General features: G+C 39.7%; 1 protein-coding gene across 1 annotated transcript; it reads left to right on the plus strand.

Moving 5' to 3' along the window:
- Positions 1–352: 352 nt before the first annotated feature.
- On the plus strand, positions 353–27,945 carry LOC127839877 (MAM and LDL-receptor class A domain-containing protein 1-like). Its single transcript, XM_052368268.1, has 8 exons — positions 353–368; positions 1,421–1,568; positions 2,740–2,846; positions 5,835–5,957; positions 8,099–8,221; positions 11,916–12,062; positions 12,587–12,852; positions 27,698–27,945. Exons 1-8 carry the CDS (start codon positions 353–355, stop codon positions 27,806–27,808), a joined length of 1,041 nt encoding a protein of 346 aa, XP_052224228.1. The 3' UTR covers positions 27,809–27,945.

The following is a 27,945-nucleotide window of genomic DNA, read 5'->3' on the forward strand; positions in this document are numbered from 1 at the left end:
TAAAGTGCAAGATTACACTCAAAGAAGTTCAAATACCGACAAATTGCTGGTCATTAAAATATATAACATAGTTTAAGCGTTCCTTACAAGTTAGACCTTCGTGATACAAAATGTCATTCACCTTTTTACTCAAACATATAGTGTTTTTATTGACATTCCAAACGATATAAAGCATTGCTGTAGTAAGTCGGAATGTACCATAAGCAAACAGCTTTTTAAATGATAAAGCGTAAACGATACACCGTGACCTTAACATGGCGGACTTTAAATGTGTACATCAGGTCATATCTTTTTCGCCCAAGTTCATTTTTCAATTAAATTTGTGGCGAACAGCTCTGAGAACAATATAACGATGACCATGATGAGATGTATGTTAATAACTAATATTGTATTTGCCAATACATTGGGTAAGTCGATGTTATTTCGTTTTAGCGCATTACATATCTGAGTTCAACATGGGACTCGACATACTGCTCTTCCTAATGCTTAAACTTTTTTTTAAACATTTCTTTTAATTAAACATTTATTCCGATTGTCTGTTGGACATATATGTTACTCACAGAAAGTCAAAATATCTATACATTGTTAAGCTATATTCAAAACTTGAAAGACGAAACAATGAAAGATGATGCAGTGAACACACCAAATTGAATTTTTTTTACAAACTTAAGTAAATTGAAAGCTTACTTGTTTCTTTTTATTGTAACTGCACATTATTATCAATTAAAATATACAAATCGATTTTATATGTTACGTCGAAAATACTTCACTAGCACGGCCTTCAGAAGTATTCTGCAGCAGTACAGAACATGTTTGGCTAATTTAAACACCAATTTAGGTCGCCGTGGTGTAATGGATATGGTGTCCGCCTAGCGACCGGGAGGTCACGGGTTCGATCCCCACCGTGGGAGCGTTCTTTAGATCCCCCCCAAAGACACCAAGTTCTGGTTATAGGCCCAGGAAACGGACTCGAGAGAGTTTATATAAGCCCTCCGCTTTCGATGCAATCGAGCTAAAATAAATAGGTTTAAACTAAACGTTACCGCTTTGTCCGCCCATCCTTCGGATACTGATTTGTTATTATGTCGTCGCGTTTGTCCATGAAAGATCTAGCCGAATATGCCAGTGCAAATTTATCAAAGGAATAAGCATCGCGAGGTCATTTAACAATAACTAAGCTTTATTTTAAGGCTTCCCAAGCAAACGATCAGATTTATAACCTTTGTGTCGAAAATTGTAATAAATGCGACAGCACAGGCTGTGAATATACTGGTTGGTCGGTCAAATAACTATATTGTGTTTAAGAGGTAAACTTGTAAAAATAAGAACAAACTCCGAGTACAATATCACAGCGACATCGGAAAGGAGCGATACAATATACCGCTGTACATAGAGTATTGATTTTTTTGGTTCATTTCAGTCTCTCTGGCGTATGTCCAGGTCCGACTAGTTGGCAGTAGCTTTGGTAACCAAGGTCGCGTGGAAGTTCTGTATGGCGCCTCGTGGGGCACAGTCTGTGACGATTCGTGGGATCATGCTGATGCAATGGTCGTATGCAGACAGCTTGGGTTGCCATAGTAAAGTATAATTCGTTGTTTTGAGGGACCTTTGCGATGGTTACTTTTTGTTATCATTATTCATATATTATGTTTCGTAGTCACGTGAGCAAGCAGAGCATTGTATGCATGTATTCAATTTCACACAACCGTAAAAACATACATTAAGATATGCGAACTGTAAATGTGTACAAATCCGTCAGTTTTAATCTTGTGTGCGATATTGAGTGTTTATGGACCGGAGGTTTTAATCAAGAGCTATATTAAGTACTCAAAAACAATGAACTGGAATCGAACAAAACAGAAAATAAATAGTAAAAACAAAACAAATGTTAAACAGTAAGTTTTAAGTATAACGTATATAATTTTGGTTTGTAAATTTATATGGTTATTTTGAACAGTTATTTCACGAGGCTTAAAACGTCTTACCACGAGCCTTGGCGAGTTAAACTTTTTTGTACCAAGATACTAAAGGGGCCTTTTCACAGATTTTGGCATGTTTTGAAGTTTGTCATTAAATGCTTTATATTGATAAATGTAAACATTGGATATAAAAAGCTCCAGTAAAAAATCCAGAATAAAATTTAAAATAGAAAAAAGGTAACCCTCATTAAGGCTCGAACCACTGACCCCTGGAGTCCTGGAGTAAAAAGTCTACCACTTAGACCACTCGGCAATCCTTCCGGATAAAATGTCAGTTGTATTTTATACTTTATATAAGCAATCCTCGTAGTTTCACAAAATATAACGACAGCAACAGAACTCTCAAAATTATTACTTCGTTTCGCGTTGCAACGCTTTATAATTTTCAAAGATGCATATAATGGCTATTTCAGAGCATGGTAAATGTTCAGTATTACTGTTTTCTCACAAATATCATAACTAAAACGAAAATTTGCGAATCTAAAACAACTTTTTTTAATTTTGTGAATTTACCCAAACGTGAAAAGACCCCTTGAAACATGTGTGGCTATATGAAAATTGCCTAGAAAATATATTGATAATAAAGTTTCCACTTTGCATTGGACAAATAACTTAACATACTTTTAAAACATGGCTGCTATTTAGTTAATTCTCGAGTTTAATATCGTCTCATCATCATGAAGTTCAATAATATTTGAGTGATGATGAACGATTATCCTAATGTGTATGGTTTTGTATCTAACGTTGTGTTATTTTACAGTCAAGGCGCCATTGCAGTGGATGTGGCGAAATTCGGACAAGGGAACGGTCTGATTCTTTTAGACGACCTCACGTGCACTGGTACCGAGAGCAGCATAGATCAGTGTGGTAGTAGAGGCTGGGGCAGTCATAACTGTCAGCATACAGAAGACGCGGGGGTGATTTGCCAATCAGGTACATGGGTCAAAATCATTATTAAGGATAACCAGTATCGGAAGAGAAATATTATTTAATGATTTTCTATGATCTATTGTTATTGTCAACTTCTTAGGACAAGTGCCAAATTATCTTTTCAATGCAGGACAATATATACTCTACAATTAATCATAAAATGAGTTAAGTCTGGGTCACCGCCTTGGGACAGTCTATGCAAAACATTGAGGGTTAAAACCGGTTGAGAGGAATTTCAAACCTCGTACTTAGCCCAAACCTGATAAGAAAATACACACATGTTAATGAACATTAACTTATCAACTTTCTTCTTATTCTCCGAAGAGCAATAACGAAGAAGATTAACTCGTTTTATAGAAATTGTATTTCTTAATTAATTACTATTCACTAGATTTACATTCTCTGCAGCACGATGACATGTAATAAATACAAATATCAGCGTTATTATTTGTTAACAAAATTTTAGAACCCAGCATCATTAATGTCCGAATTGCACACATTCGTAATGCATATAAGATAGATACCGCAATTCTATGTGTTCGCTGGCCGATAACAAAGACAGGATGCAAACGCACAGTATAAGATATCGAAAGCGATATGAAAACAATTGTTGGTTTGATCACACGTTTCGCAAACCGAGTGCCTTGTGTGCGCCTATAAGACTTTCACAACAATTGGCTAGATATTTTTTACTAAATATTGCTATTTTTTCTGTTTCATATTGTAACGAAAAGCATGTAAAACAGGCAGTGTAACATGTTTTCTAATAATAGTTTTTGCCCTTTGTAATGTTGGTCTGTTTTGTAAGTTTAACCCATTTATGCCTAGCGTCTTGAAAAAGGCCTTGGCAAACAGCGTAGACCCAGATGAGACGCCGCATGATGCATAAATTTCTGTAAGAAATATTCTAAATATCGAAATAAATATACAAGACATCCCTCATTTTGGAAATAAATTTATCCAATTTAGAAGGATGGCAGAGTCCACTAGGCATAAATGGGTTAATTTAAAAGTATACTTTTAATATCAAAACTAGTATGTACACAATCCTTTAATACTAGTTTATGCCCGATTGAAAATGTATTTGTACACTAAACGGTATCCAGATATCAAATGTTCTGTTTAATTAAGCAAGCGTTAGCTCACCGATTCGACTGGTAGGCAGTAACGCAAGTAACGAAGGTCGAGTTGAAATACTCTACAACAACCAATGGGGAACCATCTGCAACAGCGGATTCGATAATCACGAAGCGTCTGTGATGTGTGGCATGCTAGGATTTAGCAGGTATATTGGACATTTACAGTAAAGCCCAACTAAACTAAATTAGTCTAAATAAAAATAATTTCTTTATATAAATATAATTCAAAGCAAACTTGTTTTGTTGTTATTTATATTCACTCAAACATTAGATTAAATGTGCAACATTACGGTGGCAACAATGTATACAGAATAGCAAGTAAGTGGTAAGAGTGGTCACGTAAATGGTGTATGATAGCACACTGAGAAATGTTCAATATAAATACATCCAGAGAATAATAGCTACAAATAAATATCTTTTTAAGTGCAACCTATCCAACACAAATCTATGTGTCATAACGCTTTGAATTACATAATTATATTATATTTTATATTCAGCATGAAATACAGAAAACAAATACCAACCATGAACTGTTTTATAAATTATTTAAAACTGAAGATTCAAATTGAAAAAGAAATTTCCCTAAACGAAGATAAACTTCATATATTTGAACAAACGTGGAAACACATTAAACTTTCATAAACAAGTCGAGTATGCTTTCTACTTACTTTATGCAACTCATCCCTTACTCATACTTATTCTGTTGTTTTTCTTTCTTAAAAATACACCTATCACAAACAACTATAGAAAACAATACATATTAACCTTTTTTAATCAAAAGGACACCACAAGGTCAAGAAAGTATATATTAGCATATCTTGTATATCATGTTTGAACATTATTGCTGCTACATGGTATCACTTTGTTTTATGATCATATACATGTATACATTGTATGTGTTATATTGCATAAAAAAATGATTCAAAAGCATTATCATATAAGGATGCATATTAATATGACTTTCAGGAACGGAGCTGTAGACAGGACAAATACCGCATACGGTCAGGGCACGAACCAAATATGGCTCGGAGATCTTGCGTGTAATGGAAATGAAACTGATGTAGCTCTCTGTGGACACAGAGGGTGGGGAAATACGAACTGCCAACATGCACAGGACGCAGCTGTATTATGTCCATGTAGGTTTTCTTTAGTGTTTGCTTAAAAAATTTATTCGGCCTATTAAATTAATATATTTGTGCAGTTTTCTTATACCCAAACTAAATGATCTTTTTATATCCCACAAACGAAGTTTAGGGGGGTATATAGGAGTGAACTTGTCTGTCGGTCGGTCCGTATTAAGTGTCCGGTCTCTAATTCAATATGTTTTCATCCGATCTTCACCAAACTTGGTCAGATGTTGTATTTAGATGATGTCTAGGTCCAGTTCGAATATGGGTCATACCGGGTCAAAAACTATGTCACGGGGTCACTTAGTACGTTTTACACATTTAGCATGGTGTCCGCTCTCTAATTCAAGAAGTTTTCATCCGATCTTCACCACACTTGGTCAAAAGTTGTATCTAGATGTTGTGTAGATCAAATTCGAATATGGGCCATGCCGGGTCAAAAGCTAGGTCACGGGGTCACTTAGTGCGTTTTAAACATTGAGCATGGTGCCCGCTGTTATTTGTTAAGACAACATGCAAAATATTCTGTGTCAATGCGGCATGTGGGGGTATTCGTCACGTGACAAAGCTCTAGTTTGTTTAATAGTAGGCGTTCTCATACGTGAATCATCATAGGGTGGTCACGTTACATTTAATATTGTCATTATGTATACTGGCAGATCGACAATGCAGTGTAAACAACGGACTCTGTGCCCACAACTGTGTCAGTGAGGATGGTTTTGGTGGTAAATGCACGTGTCACCAAGGATATCGCCTGGACTCTAACTTATACACTTGTTCAGGTAAACAGTTTTTTCCCCAAGAAGTTAACAGAAAAATAACAGAACAATCACAATTTGTCCAATTAACACTTTCAGTCTTTGTAAAATATGTGCAATTAGTGAATATAATATTTGTGTATCTGATTTTAAGTGTGTTTTTGATAGATACCTATTGAAATAAACTATTGTTCAAATATGAATGATAAGGCAAAGACTTAATTCAAGAGCACTCTGTAGAAATACTTTTACCTCAACTTGCATACTTTTTAACATACAGATTTATATTTGATAATAAGCATGTTTGTTACTTTCTATGAAATTTCTTCACCTCTCTTTTATATGTGTCGCCCATTGAAGTGTATTACTACAGCAGTGAGATAATTGTTAACTTGCTTGTTTAGGTGGGCTTTCGCGGTTTTCAACGGTGTTTCATTAATCTAACTACAGCAGTGATATACTTGTTATTTTAGCAGTGAGTGATACTTTTTGCTATAACAGTTAGACACTTGTTACTATAGCAGTGAAATACTTTTTACTTTAACTGTGAGATAGTTGATACTACAACAGTGAGATATTTGTCACTATAGCAGTGGGATACGTGTTACGATAGCAGTGTAATACTTGTGACTATAGCAGTGAGATACGTGATTCTATAGCAGTGAGATTCTTGTTACCAAAGCAGTGTGATGCTTGTTACTACAGCAGTGAGATACTTGTTACTATAGCAGTGAGATACTTATTACTGTAACATGGAATACTTGTTGCTATAATAGAGAGATGCTTGTTACTATAGCAGTGATATACGTGTTACTGTAGCAGTAAGGTACTTGTTATAATAACAGTGAGAAACTTATAACTATAACAGTGAGATACTTGTTACTGTAGCAGTGAGATACTTGTTACTATAGCAGTGAGTTATTTGTTACCATAGCAGTGAGTTACTTGTTACTATAGCAGATAGATACCTGTTACTATCGCAGTTAGATACTTGTTGCTATACTAGAGAGAAGCTTATAACTATGACAATAAGACACTTGTTACTAAAGCAGTGAGTTACGTGTTAGTATAGCACTGAGATGCGTTTTTCTATAGAAATAAGATACTTGTTACTATAGCAGTGAAATACTTGTTACTATACTATAAAGATAATTGTTCATATAGCAGTGATATACGTGTTACTATAGCAGTGAGATACTTGTTACTATAGCAGTGAGATACTTGTTTCCATAGTAGAGAGATACGTGTTACTATAGCAGTGAGATACTTGTTTCTATAACATAAAGATGCTTGTTATTATAGCAGGCAGATGCTTTTTTACGGCAGTGAGATACGTGTTACTATATCAGTGATATACTTGTTAATTTAGCAGTAAGATACTTGTTACTATAGCACTGAGGTACGTGTTACTATAGCAGTGAGTTACTTGCTACTATAGCAGTGAGATACCTGTAACTATAACAGTAATATACCTGCTACTATAAATTGAGATACTTGTTACTAAAGCAGTGAGATACTTGTTTATATAGCAGTGAGATACTTGTTTCTATAGCAGTGAGATACTTGTTTCTATAGCAGTGAGATACTTGTTTCTATAGCAGTGAGATACTTGTTTCTATAGCAGTGAGATACTTGTTACTAAAGCAATCAGATGCTCGCTACTATAGCAGTGAGATAATTGTTACTATACAAGTGAGATACCTGTTATTATTGCAGTGAGATATTTGATACTTTAGCAAAGCGATACTTGTTACTATAGCAGTGAGATACCTGTGACTATAGCAACAACTATAGATACTTGTTGCTATAAAAGAGAGATACTTGTTGCTATAACAGAGAGATACTTGTTGCTATAAAAGAGAGATATATGGTGCTATAATAGTGAGAAATTTATTGCTATACTAGAGAGGTACTTGTTTCTATATTAGTAAAATACTTGTTTCTATAACAGTGCAACACGTATTGTTAAAAAAGAGAGGTTGATGTGAAAGTGTGATGCTTGTTGCTATAACAGTGAGATATGTGTTGCTATAATAGAGAGATACGTTTGCTATAATAGCGAGACTTTTGTTGATATAATAGAGAGATACTTGTTCCTATAACAGTGAGATAATACGTAAAATTATGTTATAAATAAATGAAAAACATGTTTTTAAATATTTCAGAAATTGACAAATGCGCCGATGGCAGGTCTGGCTGTGAACACAATTGTACCAACTTCAACGGGTCCTATGTGTGTTCATGTATGCCTGGATTTTCATTGGAGACGGATAAACACAGTTGTAATGGTAAACTCTCATATAACGCCAATGTGTTTGTCTCAAAGCATGATTTGGTCAAAAACATGTTTTGTGGCGGTCGTTATAGGTAATTTTGAGAGCACTCAGAGAGCAAACAAGAGCTGTCGCCGTTAAAATACAGCAAACATGGCTAACATGTTCGCAATGTAATTGCGTTATGTCGAAATACATTCACTTAAAGGGGGTGAAACTATGCAAGCAAATAAATTTAGAATGTTTTTCAAAAGATAAAAGAGCTAGCTATCCAAAGTTAATTTATACATATACACTTAAGGAATTGAGAATTTTGTTTTTAGACACGCTTCAAAAAATATGTTCAGTGATTGTTTGCATACTATGAAAATCCGTCTGTATTTTTATTCAAGCATGTCACCGATACGTTTTGTGATTACATTAGAATTATATTGTACGATACTGCGCTTATGTTTGAAAATTTTCTTTGGTTATAAAACCAGATCAAAACCGATCTTTGTTTTGTAAATTGAGGAAAGTATGATATAATTTCATACCCGAGCAATACCCCCGGACATTATCCCATCCGGACACAATCGATTCTAGCTCAGGCGCTGATAGACATTGACCGAACCAACACAATTTATGAGACATGGAACTGCAGATCCGCCAGCCTTGTCGGACATAACCACGCGTTGCTATTGACTCCTGTTGAGGAGCTTCGAAAGCATAGACGAAACGACGAAACATAGGCAACAACAGCTTTCATTTAGAATGGCGGAGAACAGCCTCCGCTTTAGCGAGCATTACACTCGACGCAACAGCTGTGGTCGACATTTAAGTCGCTCGGCACTTCTCGTCCCATTAACCCTTTGCATGCTGGGAAATTTGTCGTCTGCTAAAATGTCGTCTGCGGAATTTCTAAGATTAGCATTTACTTCTATTTTTTTCAAAGAATACTATCAGAATAGCAAACAGTGTGGATCCAAACTGTTTGCAAAGGCCTTTAAAATTCGGTTCCAGCAATGAAAGGGTTAAAAACAATGTGCAGGATCAACAGGGTTCACAGATGATTACACACGGGCTGGATAGAATGAAAACACACCGTGTATAACTTTATTTTTGCAAATATCTCAAGTTATTGAAATATGTTTGAAAAATTGTAAGTGCATAAAAGACAGTTTTTCTTGCAGTTTGTGCCAATATCTTAAGATTTAAGAATACGTCTAAAATCGATGCAAAATTGTGCGTTGTGTGCAGTATAACCATGTAAATGAATTTTGTAGACATCAACATTTTGACCAAGAGCACAGGGTTATAAAATTAGGTAATTCTGATGGTTTTTACATTGCAATAAGCCGTATAAAACTGTCCTTTATGCACGAATTGAAATTCTTCCGAATAATTGTTTTAAAAATTTATTTTAAACAAGCACCTCTAACCGGTGTGTTTACATCCATTAACATCCATTTGCGAACCCCATACAGTAACGTGATCCTGCACACTGAAGAAGAATAGTCGTCGAAACGCTGGAAGGACGCTGACGCATTATTCGCATTTAACCCATTTATGCCCAGTGGACTCTCCCATCCTTCTAAATTGGATCAAGTTATTTCCAAAATTAGGGATATCTGGTATATTTATTTCTATTTTTAGAATATTTCTAACAGAATTTTGTTTAAGCAAACAGTGTAGACCCAGATGAGACACCGCATTATGCGGCGTCTCATCTGGGTCTACACTGTTTGCAATGTCCTTTTTTCAGTACGCTAGGAATGAATGGGTTAAAAGTTGACTCTGTTACACAATGCAATATATTATAAATTTAAAATAAAATAAATATGCTAATAAAATATATTGTTAGTAACGTGGCGATTATCAATAAACATATATTATACGCAGCAAATGTATTACAAGCTGACACTGGTATATAATGTTGTATGTTGATGATAAATATATATAAAAGTTGCTGATGAAATATACAATAAGTTGAATTGAATAACACAATTTTTCTACAGCCACGTGATGCCATGTAAAAGTCGTGTTTTAATAAGAGCGCGACATTGTTGCTGACATAGTCGAGTTCCACGTAGGAAAAGCGTGCGTGTTAAAACAGAACATGTGTCGTAACTAAATATAGATGTGCAGCTCAGTACATGTATTACTTATGAATGAAAAAATACATCAGAATTAATGCACACAATAAGAAAGTATTGACCCATTGGAATAATCGAAAACAAAAAAATAAATTTACGAATAATAAATTAAATTAAATTGGCAAAATGGATGACTATATATAAGTTAGCGGACAATTTTTCTACCGTAGAAAATTGACCACTCGCCAGCTGTCAATCAAACTCACGTAATAATCAATTAGATATCGTTTATTGCGGCCACGTGATCCAACAAACAAAGACTGTCGGAGTAATGGATAAAGCGTTTTATGAAAACACAGCTTAGTGGGCGGAGCGATCGCGTATTTGGCGACTGGTCAATTGTCCGCTAACTTATATATAGGTATCCATTTTGTCACGTTTTGCAATATTTAGGACTTGAAAAAAAAAGAAAAAGTGCAGTCAAATTTGCAGCTCCTCTCTGACTCTAAACGAGCTCCATAATTGATAAAATGGTTATGGTGTTATTCGACAGTCTATGTTATATTTTATATATTTGACGGCATAGCTCCGCATCTCGAATCGTTTACAAAGAACGAAGGTGGGGTTAACGGTTAAGTGCACTACCCGATTCGCTGATATTGAACACGTGATCCGCGCATGCTCAGTCCCTATTTGCAATCGTAAATACTCGGCCTAAGTTCCGATATACCAACTTCCTGTACATTTCCGTAAAAAGGCGAGCGTATGTATTTAAAGAAATTCTGAAATACATTTATCGTCAATAACGGCAACGGCGTTTTGTTGGATTACTACTAGTTATCAAATTGCAAGGTTACGTAATGATATTTGAACTGTACTTATATCTGGATTATTTAATACAATTTAAATTGTTTGCATGATAGTTGTGCCGCAGAATCGGTCTATGAATTTGATAGTGGCTATGATGTTCCTTTTTCCCAGAATTTCCCTGCTTGTAAAAGACCGTTTTATTATAAGACCACTTTTGGTTAATCTTTTGATTGGTCGCTTAATACGAAATGTACTGGTAATTCCTTTCTATTTTCATCTGCATTGGTGAATTACATTGATTCATTAAGGAAGCATAATCACTAAACATTATTATAATTTAATAGAAATAATTGTGTTCTATGTTTTTAAAATGCCATGCGCGTGTGAATTATAACAAACAGTTTACCCCGCCCCACAGGAATCGTATGAAATACATATTTGTCTTGTTCACTATTGGAAAAATAATCATTTTCAAAAACTAAGTCATAGATTCGGAAAAGAATGTGATTGTAGCGATTTTTTCATCGACATTTTGCCTAATTCGAGTATAACTAACAGCGTTTAAAATACACTGTCAATTTTAAAAGCCGAATGGGCTAGTGGTAACGAGTTGGTTCTTGCTTCCGAACGTGTTTGAATCCCAATTATGGCAAATATTTTATCAAACTTTCTTTTCTTGCTTTAATACTTATTTAAGAGTATCTCAAATAGTGCAGTGTGTATATTAAAAACATAAAACGACTTTGAAACAAATACGTTATTTCATTATGACACACTGTTTCATTTAGAATATCCGAATAACTTTTTAACACATTTATTTTCAGTGAACCCTTGTACATTCGACAATTACACCACGTGCATGTGGAAGGACGTGTCCTCGGGCGACGAGTTTGATTGGACCCTGGGTAATGGTGAAACACCCAGTCCCGGCACAGGGCCATCGGGCGACCATACCTTGAGGAATGCAGAGGGTTAGTACCAAGGTGCAGGATCAAGGGGGTTTACAGGGGTTTACACACGGGCTGGACAGAATGTAAACACACCGTTAAGGCCTTTAATTTCGCAAATATCTCAAGTTATTGAAATACATACACAAAAATCTTAATTGCATAAGAGACAGATTGTCGTGTAGTTTGTGCCGATATCTTAAGATGTAAGACTTAATCATTGAATACGTCTGAAAACGGTGCAAAACTTCACGCTGCGTGCGGCATTACCGCGTGCATGTATCCGTTACACATCGAATATTTGGCCATGTACAAAGGTTTACTTAATTTAAAAAAATCTAACGTGTATTTCATTGCCATTAGCAGCATACAAAAACTGTCGTTTGTTAAAATTCTTAATAAAATGTGTAAAAAATGTAATTGAAGAAAAGCACCACAAACCGGAGTGTTTACATCCATTAATGATCAATTATGTACCCCACAAAGTCACGTGATCCTGCACCCTGAGTACGAATACCTGTACAAGTAAAAACGTTCACATGTTTTAGGGAAGTACCTGTACATCGAGACCAGTGGTTCCCGACAGACGGGCGACAGGGCGCTGCTGGTCAGCCCTCTCCTATTTCCGTTGTCCCACATGGAACGCTGCCTGCAGCTCTGGTACAGCATGAACGGCCCGACTATCGGGTACCTGCGCGTATACATGTCACTTGATGACGTCACACCTGGAACGCTGCTGTGGGCCATGTCTGGCGACCAGGGGCCCGACTGGAAAGTTGCCTACATACCTCTGGTGTCACAGCAACAATATAAGGTCAAACAATTTTTTTTACTTTCCTAAATTGACAAAAGGCAATGTGAAAATAAATAATGGAATGCAAATGGAGTACAAAACGGCGAACTATACATGTTATGTAGACAACTGAAAAACCGCTCATAGCTAAGAAAAATATTTCGTTTTGTGTTTGTGCGTTTATGGATAGTATCAAAATCAATATGTCTTAAAAATTAAAAGGTTTTATTACGGTTGACTTTGATAATATGGAACATGTGTTTAAAATATATTTTAAGGATTATTACACGGTGTTTGGCAAGTGGTATTAAGTTATATTTTCTCCCGAAGAAGCCCTGTCCGAATCTGGGGACATGCATTGGCCTCTTGTGTTGCTTGTCTTATTATGTTACATTATTCCTAATATTATGTTATTTAATACAGTTAATAACATTGTTACCTAGCAATTTGTCATAGACACTGATGCTTCAATGACACCTGCTTGTACACTGCATATTTGGAACTTTTGGGACTATACATTATTAAGTCGAAAAACATACAAAGGGCGATAATGCTGCCGAAATTTGTCACCGTCAAGATTCCACCCTTTCCGACAATCTTCACATTAAGGTTATTAAACTGTGAAAGTTTGAGCGAGATCAAGTCAGTAGTAAAAGAAAGCTTGAAAAAAAACAAAAATTAGTGAACATACGGACGAAAACGTGCAACGCTTAATGACATCCACTCCGTAGGAGCATACACATACAAACACATCCACTCCGTAGGAGCATACACATACAAACACATCCACTCCGTAGTAGCATACACATACAAACACATCCACTCCGTAGTAGCATACACATACAAACACATCCACTCCGTAGTAGCATACACATACAAACACATCCACTCCGTAGGAGCATACACATACAAACACATCCACTCCGTAGGAGCATACACATACAAACACATCCACTCCGTAGTAGCATACACATACAAACACATCCACTCCGTAGGAGCATACACATACAAACACATCCACTCCGTAGGAGCATACACATACAAACACATCCACTCCGTAGGAGCATACACATACAAACACATCCACTCCGTAGGAGCATACACATACAAACACATCCACTCCGTAGTAGCATACACATACAAACACATCCACTCCGTAGGAGCATACACATACAAACACATCCACTCCGTAGTAGCATACACATACAAACACATCCACTTCGTAGTAGCATACACATACAAACACATCCACTCCGTAGTAGCATACACATACAAACACATCCACTCCGTAGGAGCATACACATACAAACACATCCACTCCGTAGTAGCATACACATACAAACACATCCACTCCGTAGGAGCATACACATACAAACACATCCACTCCGTAGTAGCATACACATACAAACACATCCACTTCGTAGTAGCATACACATACAAACACATCCACTCCGTAGTAGCATACACATACAAACACATCCACTTCGTAGTAGCATACACATACAAACACATCCACTCCGTAGTAGCATACACATACAAACACATCCACTCCGTAGGAGCATACACATACAAACACATCCACTCCGTAGTAGCATACACATACAAACACATCCACTCCGTAGGAGCATACACATACAAACACATCCACTCCGTAGTAGCATACACATACAAACACATCCACTCCGTAGTAGCATACACATACAAACACATCCACTCCGTAGTAGCATACACATACAAACACATCCACTCCGTAGGAGCATACACATACAAACACATCCACTCCGTAGTAGCATACACATACAAACACATCCACTCCGTAGTAGCATACACATACAAACACATCCACTCCGTAGGAGCATACACATACAAACACATCCACTCCGTAGTAGCATACACATACAAACACATCCACTCCGTAGGAGCATACACATACAAACACATCCACTCCGTAGGAGCATACACATACAAACACATCCACTCCGTAGGAGCATACACATACAAACACATCCACTCCGTAGGAGCATACACATACAAACACATCCACTCCGTAGTAGCATACACATACAAACACATCCACTCCGTAGGAGCATACACATACAAACACATCCACTCCGTAGGAGCATACACATACAAACACATCCACTCCGTAGGAGCATACACATACAAACACATCCACTCCGTAGGAGCATACACATACAAACACATCCACTCCGTAGTAGCATACACATACAAACACATCCACTCCGTAGTAGCATACACATACAAACACATCCACTCCGTAGGAGCATACACATACAAACACATCCACTCCGTAGGAGCATACACATACAAACACATCCACTCCGTAGGAGCATACACATACAAACACATCCACTCCGTAGGAGCATACACATACAAACACATCCACTCCGTAGGAGCATACACATACAAACACATCCACTCCGTAGGAGCATACACATACAAACACATCCACTCCGTAGTAGCATACACATACAAACACATCCACTTCGTAGTAGCATACACATACAAACACATCCACTCCGTAGGAGCATACACATACAAACACATCCACTCCGTAGTAGCATACACATACAAACACATCCACTTCGTAGTAGCATACACATACAAACACATCCACTCCGTAGGAGCATACACATACAAACACATCCACTCCGTAGTAGCATACACATACAAACACATCCACTCCGTAGGAGCATACACATACAAACACATCCACTCCGTAGGAGCATACACATACAAACACATCCACTCCGTAGGAGCATACACATACAAACACATCAACTCCGTAGGAGCATACACATACAAACACATCCACTCCGTAGGAGCATACACATACAAACACATCCACTCCGTAGGAGCATACACATACAAACACATCCACTCCGTAGGAGCATACACATACAAACACATCCACTCCGTAGGAGCATACACATACAAACACATCCACTCCGTAGTAGCATACACATACAAACACATCCACTCCGTAGGAGCATACACATACAAACACATCCACTCCGTAGGAGCATACACATACAAACACATCCACTCCGTAGGAGCATACACATACAAACACATCCACTCCGTAGGAGCATACACATACAAACACATCCACTCCGTAGGAGCATACACATACAAACACATCCACTCCGTAGGAGCATACACATACAAACACATCCACTCCGTAGTAGCATACACATACAAACACATCCACTCCGTAGGAGCATACACATACAAACACATCCACTCCGTAGGAGCATACACATACAAACACATCCACTCCGTAGGAGCATACACATACAAACACATCCACTCCGTAGGAGCATACACATACAAACACATCCACTCCGTAGGAGCATACACATACAAACACATCCACTCCGTAGGAGCATACACATACAAACACATCCACTCCGTAGGAGCATACACATACAAACACATCCACTCCGTAGGAGCATACACATACAAACACATCCACTCCGTAGGAGCATACACATACAAACACATCCACTCCGTAGGAGCATACACATACAAACACATCCACTCCGTAGGAGCATACACATACAACACATCCACTCCGTAGGAGCATACACATACAAACACATCCACTCCGTAGGAGCATACACATACAAACACATCCACTCCGTAGTAGCATACACATACAAACACATCCACTCCGTAGGAGCATACACATACAAACACATCCACTCCGTAGGAGCATACACATACAAACACATCCACTCCGTAGGAGCATACACATACAAACACATCCACTCCGTAGGAGCATACACATACAAACACATCCACTCCGTAGTAGCATACACATACAAACACATCCACTCCGTAGGAGCATACACATACAAACACATCCACTCCGTAGGAGCATACACATACAAACACATCCACTCCGTAGGAGCATACACATACAAACACATCCACTCCGTAGGAGCATACACATACAAACACATCCACTCCGTAGGAGCATACACATACAAACACATCCACTCCGTAGTAGCATACACATACAAACACATCCACTCCGTAGTAGCATACACATACAAACACATCCACTCCGTAGGAGCATACACATACAAACACATCCACTCCGTAGGAGCATACACATACAAACACATCCACTCCGTAGGAGCATACACATACAAACACATCCACTCCGTAGGAGCATACACATACAAACACATCCACTCCGTAGGAGCATACACATACAAAACACATCCACTCCGTAGGAGCATACACATACAAACACATCCACTCCGTAGGAGCATACACATACAAACACATCCACTCCGTAGTAGCATACACATACAAACACATCCACTCCGTAGGAGCATACACATACAAACACATCCACTCCGTAGGAGCATACACATACAAACACATCCACTCCGTAGGAGCATACACATACAAACACATCCACTCCGTAGGAGCATACACATACAAACACATCCACTCCGTAGGAGCATACACATACAAACACATCCACTCCGTAGGAGCATACACATACAAACACATCCACTCCGTAGGAGCATACACATACAAACACATCCACTCCGTAGGAGCATACACATACAAACACATCCACTCCGTAGGAGCATACACATACAAACACATCCACTCCGTAGGAGCATACACATACAAACACATCCACTCCGTAGGAGCATACACATACAAACACATCCACTCCGTAGGAGCATACACATACAAACACATCCACTCCGTAGGAGCATACACATACAAACACATCCACTCCGTAGGAGCATACACATACAAACACATCCACTCCGTAGTAGCATACACATACAAACACATCCACTCCGTAGGAGCATACACATACAAACACATCCACTCCGTAGGAGCATACACATACAAACACATCCACTCCGTAGGAGCATACACATACAAACACATCCACTCCGTAGGAGCATACACATACAAACACATCCACTCCGTAGGAGCATACACATACAAACACATCCACTCCGTAGGAGCATACACATACAAACACATCCACTCCGTAGGAGCATACACATACAAACACATCCACTCCGTAGGAGCATACACATACAAACACATCCACTCCGTAGGAGCATACACATACAAACACATCCACTCCGTAGGAGCATACACATACAAAACACATCCACTCCGTAGGAGCATACACATACAAACACATCCACTCCGTAGGAGCATACACATACAAACACATCCACTCCGTAGGAGCATACACATACAAACACATCCACTCCGTAGGAGCATACACATACAAACACATCCACTCCGTAGGAGCATACACATACAAACACATCCACTCCGTAGGAGCATACACATACAAACACATCCACTCCGTAGGAGCATACACATACAAACACATCCACTCCGTAGGAGCATACACATACAAACACATCCACTCCGTAGGAGCATACACATACAAACACATCCACTCCGTAGGAGCATACACATACAAACACATCCACTCCGTAGGAGCATACACATACAAACACATCCACTCCGTAGGAGCATACACATACAAACACATCCACTCCGTAGGAGCATACACATACAAACACATCCACTCCGTAGGAGCATACACATACAAACACATCCACTCCGTAGGAGCATACACATACAAACACATCCACTCCGTAGGAGCATACACATACAAACACATCCACTCCGTAGGAGCATACACATACAAACACATCCACTCCGTAGGAGCATACACATACAAACACATCCACTCCGTAGGAGCATACACATACAAACACATCCACTCCGTAGGAGCATACACATACAAACACATCCACTCCGTAGGAGCATACACATACAAACACATCCACTCCGTAGGAGCATACACATACAAACACATCCACTCCGTAGGAGCATACACATACAAACACATCACTCCGTAGTAGCATACACATACAAACACATCCACTCCGTAGGAGCATACACATACAAACACATCCACTCCGTAGGAGCATACACATACAAACACATCCACTCCGTAGGAGCATACACATACAAACACATCCACTCCGTAGGAGCATACACATACAAACACATCCACTCCGTAGTAGCATACACATACAAACACATCCACTCCGTAGGAGCATACACATACAAACACATCCACTCCGTAGGAGCATACACATACAAACACATCCACTCCGTAGGAGCATACACATACAAACACATCCACTCCGTAGGAGCATACACATACAAACACATCCACTCCGTAGTAGCATACACATACAAACACATCCACTCCGTAGTAGCATACACATACAAACACATCCACTCCGTAGGAGCATACACATACAAACACATCCACTCCGTAGGAGCATACACATACAAACACATCCACTCCGTAGTAGCATACACATACAAACACATCCACTCCGTAGGAGCATACACATACAAACACATCCACTCCGTAGGAGCATACACATACAAACACATCCACTCCGTAGGAGCATACACATACAAACACATCCACTCCGTAGTAGCATACACATACAAACACATCCACTTCGTAGTAGCATACACATACAAACACATCCACTCCGTAGGAGCATACACATACAAACACATCCACTCCGTAGTAGCATACACATACAAACACATCCACTCGTAGTAGCATACACATACAAACACATCCACTCCGTAGGAGCATACACATACAAACACATCCACTCCGTAGTAGCATACACATACAAACACATCCACTCCGTAGGAGCATACACATACAAACACATCCACTCCGTAGGAGCATACACATACAAACACATCCACTCCGTAGGAGCATACACATACAAACACATCCACTCCGTAGGAGCATACACATACAAACACATCCACTCCGTAGGAGCATACACATACAAACACATCCACTCCGTAGGAGCATACACATACAAACACATCCACTCCGTAGGAGCATACACATACAAACACATCCACTCCGTAGGAGCATACACATACAAACACATCCACTCCGTAGGAGCATACACATACAAACACATCCACTCCGTAGGAGCATACACATACAAACACATCCACTCCGTAGGAGCATACACATACAAACACATCCACTCCGTAGGAGCATACACATACAAACACATCCACTCCGTAGGAGCATACACATACAAACACATCCACTCCGTAGGAGCATACACATACAAACACATCCACTCCGTAGGAGCATACACATACAAACACATCCACTCCGTAGGAGCATACACATACAAACACATCCACTCCGTAGGAGCATACACATACAAACACATCCACTCCGTAGGAGCATACACATACAAACACATCCACTCCGTAGGAGCATACACATACAAACACATCCACTCCGTAGGAGCATACACATACAACACCATCCACTCCGTAGTAGCATACACATACAAACACATCCACTCCGTAGTAGCATACACATACAAACACATCCCACTCCGTAGGAGCATACACATACAAAACACACTCCACTCCGTAGTGAGCATACACATACAAACACATCCACTCGTAGTAGCATACACATAACAAACACATCCACTCCGTAGTAGCATACACATACAAACACATCCACTCCGTAGGAGCATACACATACAAACACCATCCACTCCGTGGAGCATACACATACAAACACATCCACTCCGTAGGAGCATACACATACAAACACATCCACTCCGTAGGAGCATACACATACCAAACCGACATACACATCCACTCCGTAGTAGCATACACATACAAACACATCCACTCCGTGTAGGCATACACATACAAACACATCCACTCCGTAGGAGCATACACATACAAACACATCCACTCCGTAGGAGCATACACATACAAACACATCCACTCCGTAGTAGCATACACATACAAACACATCCACTCCGTAGGAGCATACACATACAAACACATCCACTCCGTAGAGCATACACATACAAACACATCCACTCCGTAGGAGCATACACATACAAACACATCCACTCCGTAGGAGCATACACATACAAACACATCCACTCCGTAGGAGCATACACATACAAACACATCCACTCCGTAGGAGCATACACATACAAACACATCCACTCCGTAGGAGCATACACATACAAACACATCCACTCCGTAGGAGCATACACATACAAACACATCCACTCCTGTAGGAGCATACACATACAAACACATCCACTCCGTAGGAGCATACACATACAAACACATTCCACTCGTAGTAGCATACACATACAAACACATCCACTCCGTAGGAGCATACACATACAAACACATCCACTCCGTAGGAGATACACATACAAACACATCCACTCCGTAGGAGCATACACATACAAAACACATCCACTCCGTAGGAGGCATACACATACAAACACATCCACTTCCGTAGGAGCATACACATACAAACACACCTCCACTCCGTAGGAGCATATACCACCTACAAAACACATCCACTCCGTAGAGCATACACATACAAACACATCCACTCCGTAGGAGCATACACATACAAACACATCCACTCCGTAGGAGCATACACATACAAACACATCCACTTCCGTAGGAGCATACACATACAAACACATCCACTCCGTAGGAGCATACACATACAAACACATCCACTCCGTAGGAGCATACACATACAAACACATCCACTCCGTAGGAGCATACACAGTACAAACACATCCACTCCGTAGTAGCATACACATACAAAACACATCCACTCCGTAGTAGCATACACATACAAACACAATCCACTCCGTAGGAGCATACACATACAAACACATCCACTTCCGTAGGAGCATACACATACAAACACATCCACTCCGTAGGAGCATACACATACAAACACATCCACTCCGTAGTAGCCGACACATACAAACACATCCACTCCGTAGTAGCATACACATACAAACACATCCACTCCGTAGTAGCATACACATACAAACACATCCACTCCGTAGTAGCATACACATACAAACACATCCACTCCGTAGGAGCATACACATACAAACACATCCACTCCGTAGGAGCATACACATACAACACATCCACTCCGTAGTAGCATACACATACAAACACATCCACTCCGTAGTAGCATACACATACACACACATCCACTCCGTAGGAGCATACACATACAAACACATCCACTCCGTAGGAGCATACACATACAAACACATCCACTCCGTAGGAGCATACACATACAAACACATCCACTCCGTAGGAGCATACACATACAAACACATCCACTCCGTAGTAGCATACACATACAAACACATCCACTCCGTAGGAGCATACACATACAAACACATCCACTCCGTAGTAGCATACACATACAAACACATCCACTCCGTAGGAGCATACACTACAACACATCCACTCCGTAGGAGCATACACATCCACTCCGTAGTAGCATACACATACAAACACATCCACTCCGTAGTAGCATACACATACAAACACATCCACTCCGTAGTAGCATACACATACAAACACATCCACTCCGTAGTAGCATACACATACAAACACATCCACTCCGTAGTAGCATACACATACAAACACATCCACTCCGTAGTAGCATACACATACAAACACATCCACTCCGTAGTAGCATACACATACAAACACATCCACTCCGTAGTAGCATACACATACAAACACATCCACTCCGTAGTAGCATACACATACAAACACATCCACTCCGTAGTAGCATACACATACAAACACATCACTCCGTAGGAGCATACACATACAACACATCCACTCCGTAGTAGCATACACATACAAACACATCCACTTCCGTAGTAGCATACACATACAAACACATCCACTCCGTAGGTAGCATACACATACAAACACATCCACTCCGTAGGAGCATACACATACAAACACATCCACTCCGTAGTAGCATACACATACAAACACATCCACTCCGTAGTAGCATACACATACAAACACATCCACTCCGTAGGAGCATACACATACAACACATCCACTCCGTAGTAGCATACACATACAAACACATCCACTCCGTAGGAGCATACACATACAAACACATCCACTCCGTAGTAAGCATACACATACAAACACATCCACCCGTAGGAGCATACACATACAAACACATCCACTCCGTAGTAGCATACACATACAAACACATCCACTCCGTAGTAGCATACACATACAAACACATCCACTCCGTAGTAGGCATACACATACAAACACATCCACTCCGTAGTAGCATACACATACAAACACATCCACTCCGTAGTAGCATACACATACAAACACATCCACTCCGTAGTAGCATACACATACAAACACATCCACTCCGTAGTAGCATACACATACAAACACATCACTCCGTAGTAGCATACACATACAAACACATCCACTCCGTAGTAGCATACACATACAAACACATCCACTCCGTAGTAGCATACACATACAAACACATCCACTCCGTAGTAGCATACACATACAAACACATCCACTCCGTAGTAGCATACACATACAAACACATCCACTCCGTAGTAGCATACAACATACAAACACATCCACTCCGTAGTAGCATACACATACAAACACATCCACTCCGTAGTAGCATACACATACAAACAACATCCACTCGTAGTAGCATACACATACAAACACATCCACTCCGTAGGAGCATACACATACAAACACATCCACTCCGTAGTAGCATACACATACAAACACATCCACTCCGTAGGAGCATACACATAACAAACACATCCACTCCGTAGTAGCATACACATACAAACCACATCCACTCCGTAGGAGCATACACATACAAACACATCCACTCCGTAGTAGCATACACATACAAACACATCCACTCCGTAGTAGCATACACATACAAACACATCCACTCCGTAGGAGCTACACATACAAACACATCCACTCCGTAGTAGCATACACATACAACACATCCACTCCGTAGGAGCATTACACATACAAACACATCCACTCCGTAGTAGCATACACATACAAACACATCCACTCCGTAGGAGCATACACATACAAACACATCCACTCCGTAGTAGCATACACATACAAACACATCCACTCCGTAGTAGCATACACATACAAACACATCCACTCCGTAGTAGCATACACATACAAACACATCCCACTCCGTAGGAGCATACACATACAAACACATCCACTCCGTAGGAGCATACACATACAAACACATCCACTCCGTAGTAGCATACACATACAAACACATCCACTCCGTAGTAGCATACACATACAAACACATCCACTCCGTAGTAGCATACACATACAAACACATCCACTCCGTAGTAGCATACACATACAAACACATCCACTCCGTAGGAGCATACACATACAAACACATCCACTCCGTAGTAGCATACACATACAAACACATCCACTTCGTAGTAGCATACACATACAAACACATCCACTCCGTAGGAGCATCACACATACAAACACATCCACTCCGTAGTAGCATACACATACAAACACATCCACTCCGTAGGAGCATACACATACAAACACATCCACTCCGTAGTAGCATACACATACAAACACATCCACTCCGTAGTAGCATACACATACAAACACATCCACTCCGTAGTAGCATACACATACAAACACATCCACTCCGTAGTAGCATACACATACAAACACATCCACTCCGTAGTAGCATACACATACAAACACATCCACTCCGTAGGAGCATACACATACAAACACATCCACTCCGTAGTAGCATACACATACAAACACATCCACTCCGTAGTAGCATACACATACAAACACATCCACTCCGTAGTAGCATACACATACAAACACATCCACTCCGTAGTAGCATACACATACAAACACATCCACTCCGTAGGAGCATACACATACAAACACATCCACTCCGTAGTAGCATACACATACAAACACATCCACTCCGTAGGAGCATACACATACAAACACATCCACTCCGTAGTAGCATACACATACAAACACATCCACTCCGTAGGAGCATACACATACAAACACATCCACTCCGTAGTAGCATACACATACAAACACATCCACTCCGTAGGAGCATACACATACAAACACATCCACTCCGTAGGAGCATACACATACAAACACATCCACTCCGTAGTAGCATACACATACAAACACATCCACTCCGTAGGAGCATACACATACAAACACATCCACTCCGTAGTAGCATACACATACAAACACATCCACTCCGTAGGAGCATACACATACAAACACATCCACTCCGTAGTAGCATACACATACAAACACATCCACTCCGTAGGAGCATACACATACAAACACATCCACTCCGTAGTAGCATACACATACAAACACATCCACTCCGTAGTAGCATACACATACAAACACATCCACTCCGTAGTAGCATACACATACAAACACATCCACTCCGTAGTAGCATACACATACAAACACATCCACTCCGTAGTAGCATACACATACAATACACATCCACTCCGTAGTAGCATACACATACAAACACATCCACTCCGTAGTAGCATACACATACAAACACATCCACTCCGTAGGAGCATACACATACAAACACATCCACTCCGTAGGAGCATACACATACAAACACATCCACTCCGTAGGAGCATACACATACAAACACATCCACTCCGTAGGAGCATACACATACAAACACATCCACTCCGTAGGAGCATACACATACAAACACATCCACTCCGTAGGAGCATACACATACAAACACATCCACTCCGTAGGAGCATACACATACAAACACATCCACTCCGTAGGAGCATACACATACAAACACATCCACTCCGTAGTAGCATACACATACAAACACATCCACTCCGTAGGAGCATACACATACAAACACATCCACTCCGTAGGAGCATACACATACAAACACATCCACTCCGTAGGAGCATACACATACAAACACATCCACTCCGTAGTAGCATACACATACAAACACATCCACTCCGTAGGAGCATACACATACAAACACATCCACTCCGTAGTAGCATACACATACAAACACATCCACTCCGTAGTAGCATACACATACAAACACATCCACTCCGTAGTAGCATACACATACAAACACATCCACTCCGTAGTAGCATACACATACAAACACATCCACTCCGTAGGAGCATACACATACAAACACATCCACTCTTAGTAGCATACACATACAAACACATCCACTCCGTAGTAGCATACACATACAAACACATCCACTCCGTAGTAGCATACACATACAAACACATCCACTCCGTAGTAGCATACACATACAAACACATCCACTCCGTAGGAGCATACACATACAAACACATCCACTCCGTAGTAGCATACACATACAAACACATCCACTCCGTAGGAGCATACACATACAAACACATCCACTCCGTAGTAGCATACACATACAAACACATCCACTCCGTAGGAGCATACACATACAAACACATCCACTCCGTAGTAGCATACACATACAAACACATCCACTCCGTAGTAGCATACACATACAAACACATCCACTCCGTAGGAGCATACACATACAAACACATCCACTCCGTAGTAGCATACACATACAAACACATCCACTCCGTAGGAGCATACACATACAAACACATCCACTCCGTAGGAGCATACACATACAAACACATCCACTCCGTAGTAGCATACACATACAAACACATCCACTCCGTAGGAGCATACACATACAAACACATCCACTCCGTAGTAGCATACACATACAAACACATCCACTCCGTAGTAGCATACACATACAAACACATCCACTCCGTAGGAGCATACACATACAAACACATCCACTCCGTAGTAGCATACACATACAAACACATCCACTCCGTAGGAGCATACACATACAAACACATCCACTCCGTAGTAGCATACACATACAAACACATCCACTCCGTAGTAGCATACACATACAAACACATCCACTCCGTAGGAGCATACACATACAAACACATCCACTCCGTAGGAGCATACACATACAAACACATCCACTCCGTAGTAGCATACACATACCAACATCATTGAGCAAGTTCCATTATTATATTTCTGTCGACCTTAAAGTAGCACAACGATTGGTAATGTAACTTTAACGATAAAAAACAGCTCCTTTTACGACTGTCGACCTTAAAGTAGCACAACGATTGGTAATGTAACTTTAACGATAAAAAACAGCTCCTTTTACGACTGTCGACCTTAAAGTAGCACAACGATTGGTAATGTAACTTTAACGATAAAAAACAGCTCCTTTTACGACTGTCGACCTTAAAGTAGCACAACGATTGGTAATGTAACTTTAACGATAAAAAACAGCTCCTTTTACGACTGTCGACCTTAAAGTAGCACAACGATTGGTAATGTAACTTTAACGATAAAAAACAGCTCCTTTTACGACTGTCGACCTTAAAGTAGCACAACGATTGGTAATGTAACTTTAACGATAAAAAACAGCTCCTTTTACGACTGTCGACCTTAAAGTAGCACAACGATTGGTAATGTAACTTTAACGATAAAAAACAGCTCCTTTTACGACTGTCGACCTTAAAGTAGCACAACGATTGGTAATGTAACTTTAACGATAAAAAACAGCTCCTTTTACGATAACGACTTTGCATTCGGATGTACTAATTCGCTTTGTAGGTAATCATCAATAGTTGATTGCATATGTGAAAATACAAATTAAATATGTCCTGTTCTCTGCAAGAAGTGTAAAGGTGGTTGTACATATATTATGTTCATGACTTGTATCCTTTACCAGATCATCATAGGAGCCGTTGTGGGTCCCAGTTACTTCGGAGACATTGCCATAGACGACCTCCAGATCTTTCCTTCACGGTGTGAACACATTCAGAGTTTGATAGTGGGATGAACAGGCCATGGACATTTGTAGATAATTATCACTGACTATTTCATATGTTAGAATTATTTCAAAAGTATGTACCGAGTATAAACATTTTTCTAAAAAAAAAATAAAAAATATTTTATTAATAATTTCAGTTTGCCGGT

The sequence above is a fragment of the Dreissena polymorpha genome, chromosome 7 (assembly GCF_020536995.1).
Source record: "Dreissena polymorpha isolate Duluth1 chromosome 7, UMN_Dpol_1.0, whole genome shotgun sequence".
Classification (NCBI taxonomy): Eukaryota; Metazoa; Mollusca; class Bivalvia; order Myida; family Dreissenidae; genus Dreissena; species Dreissena polymorpha.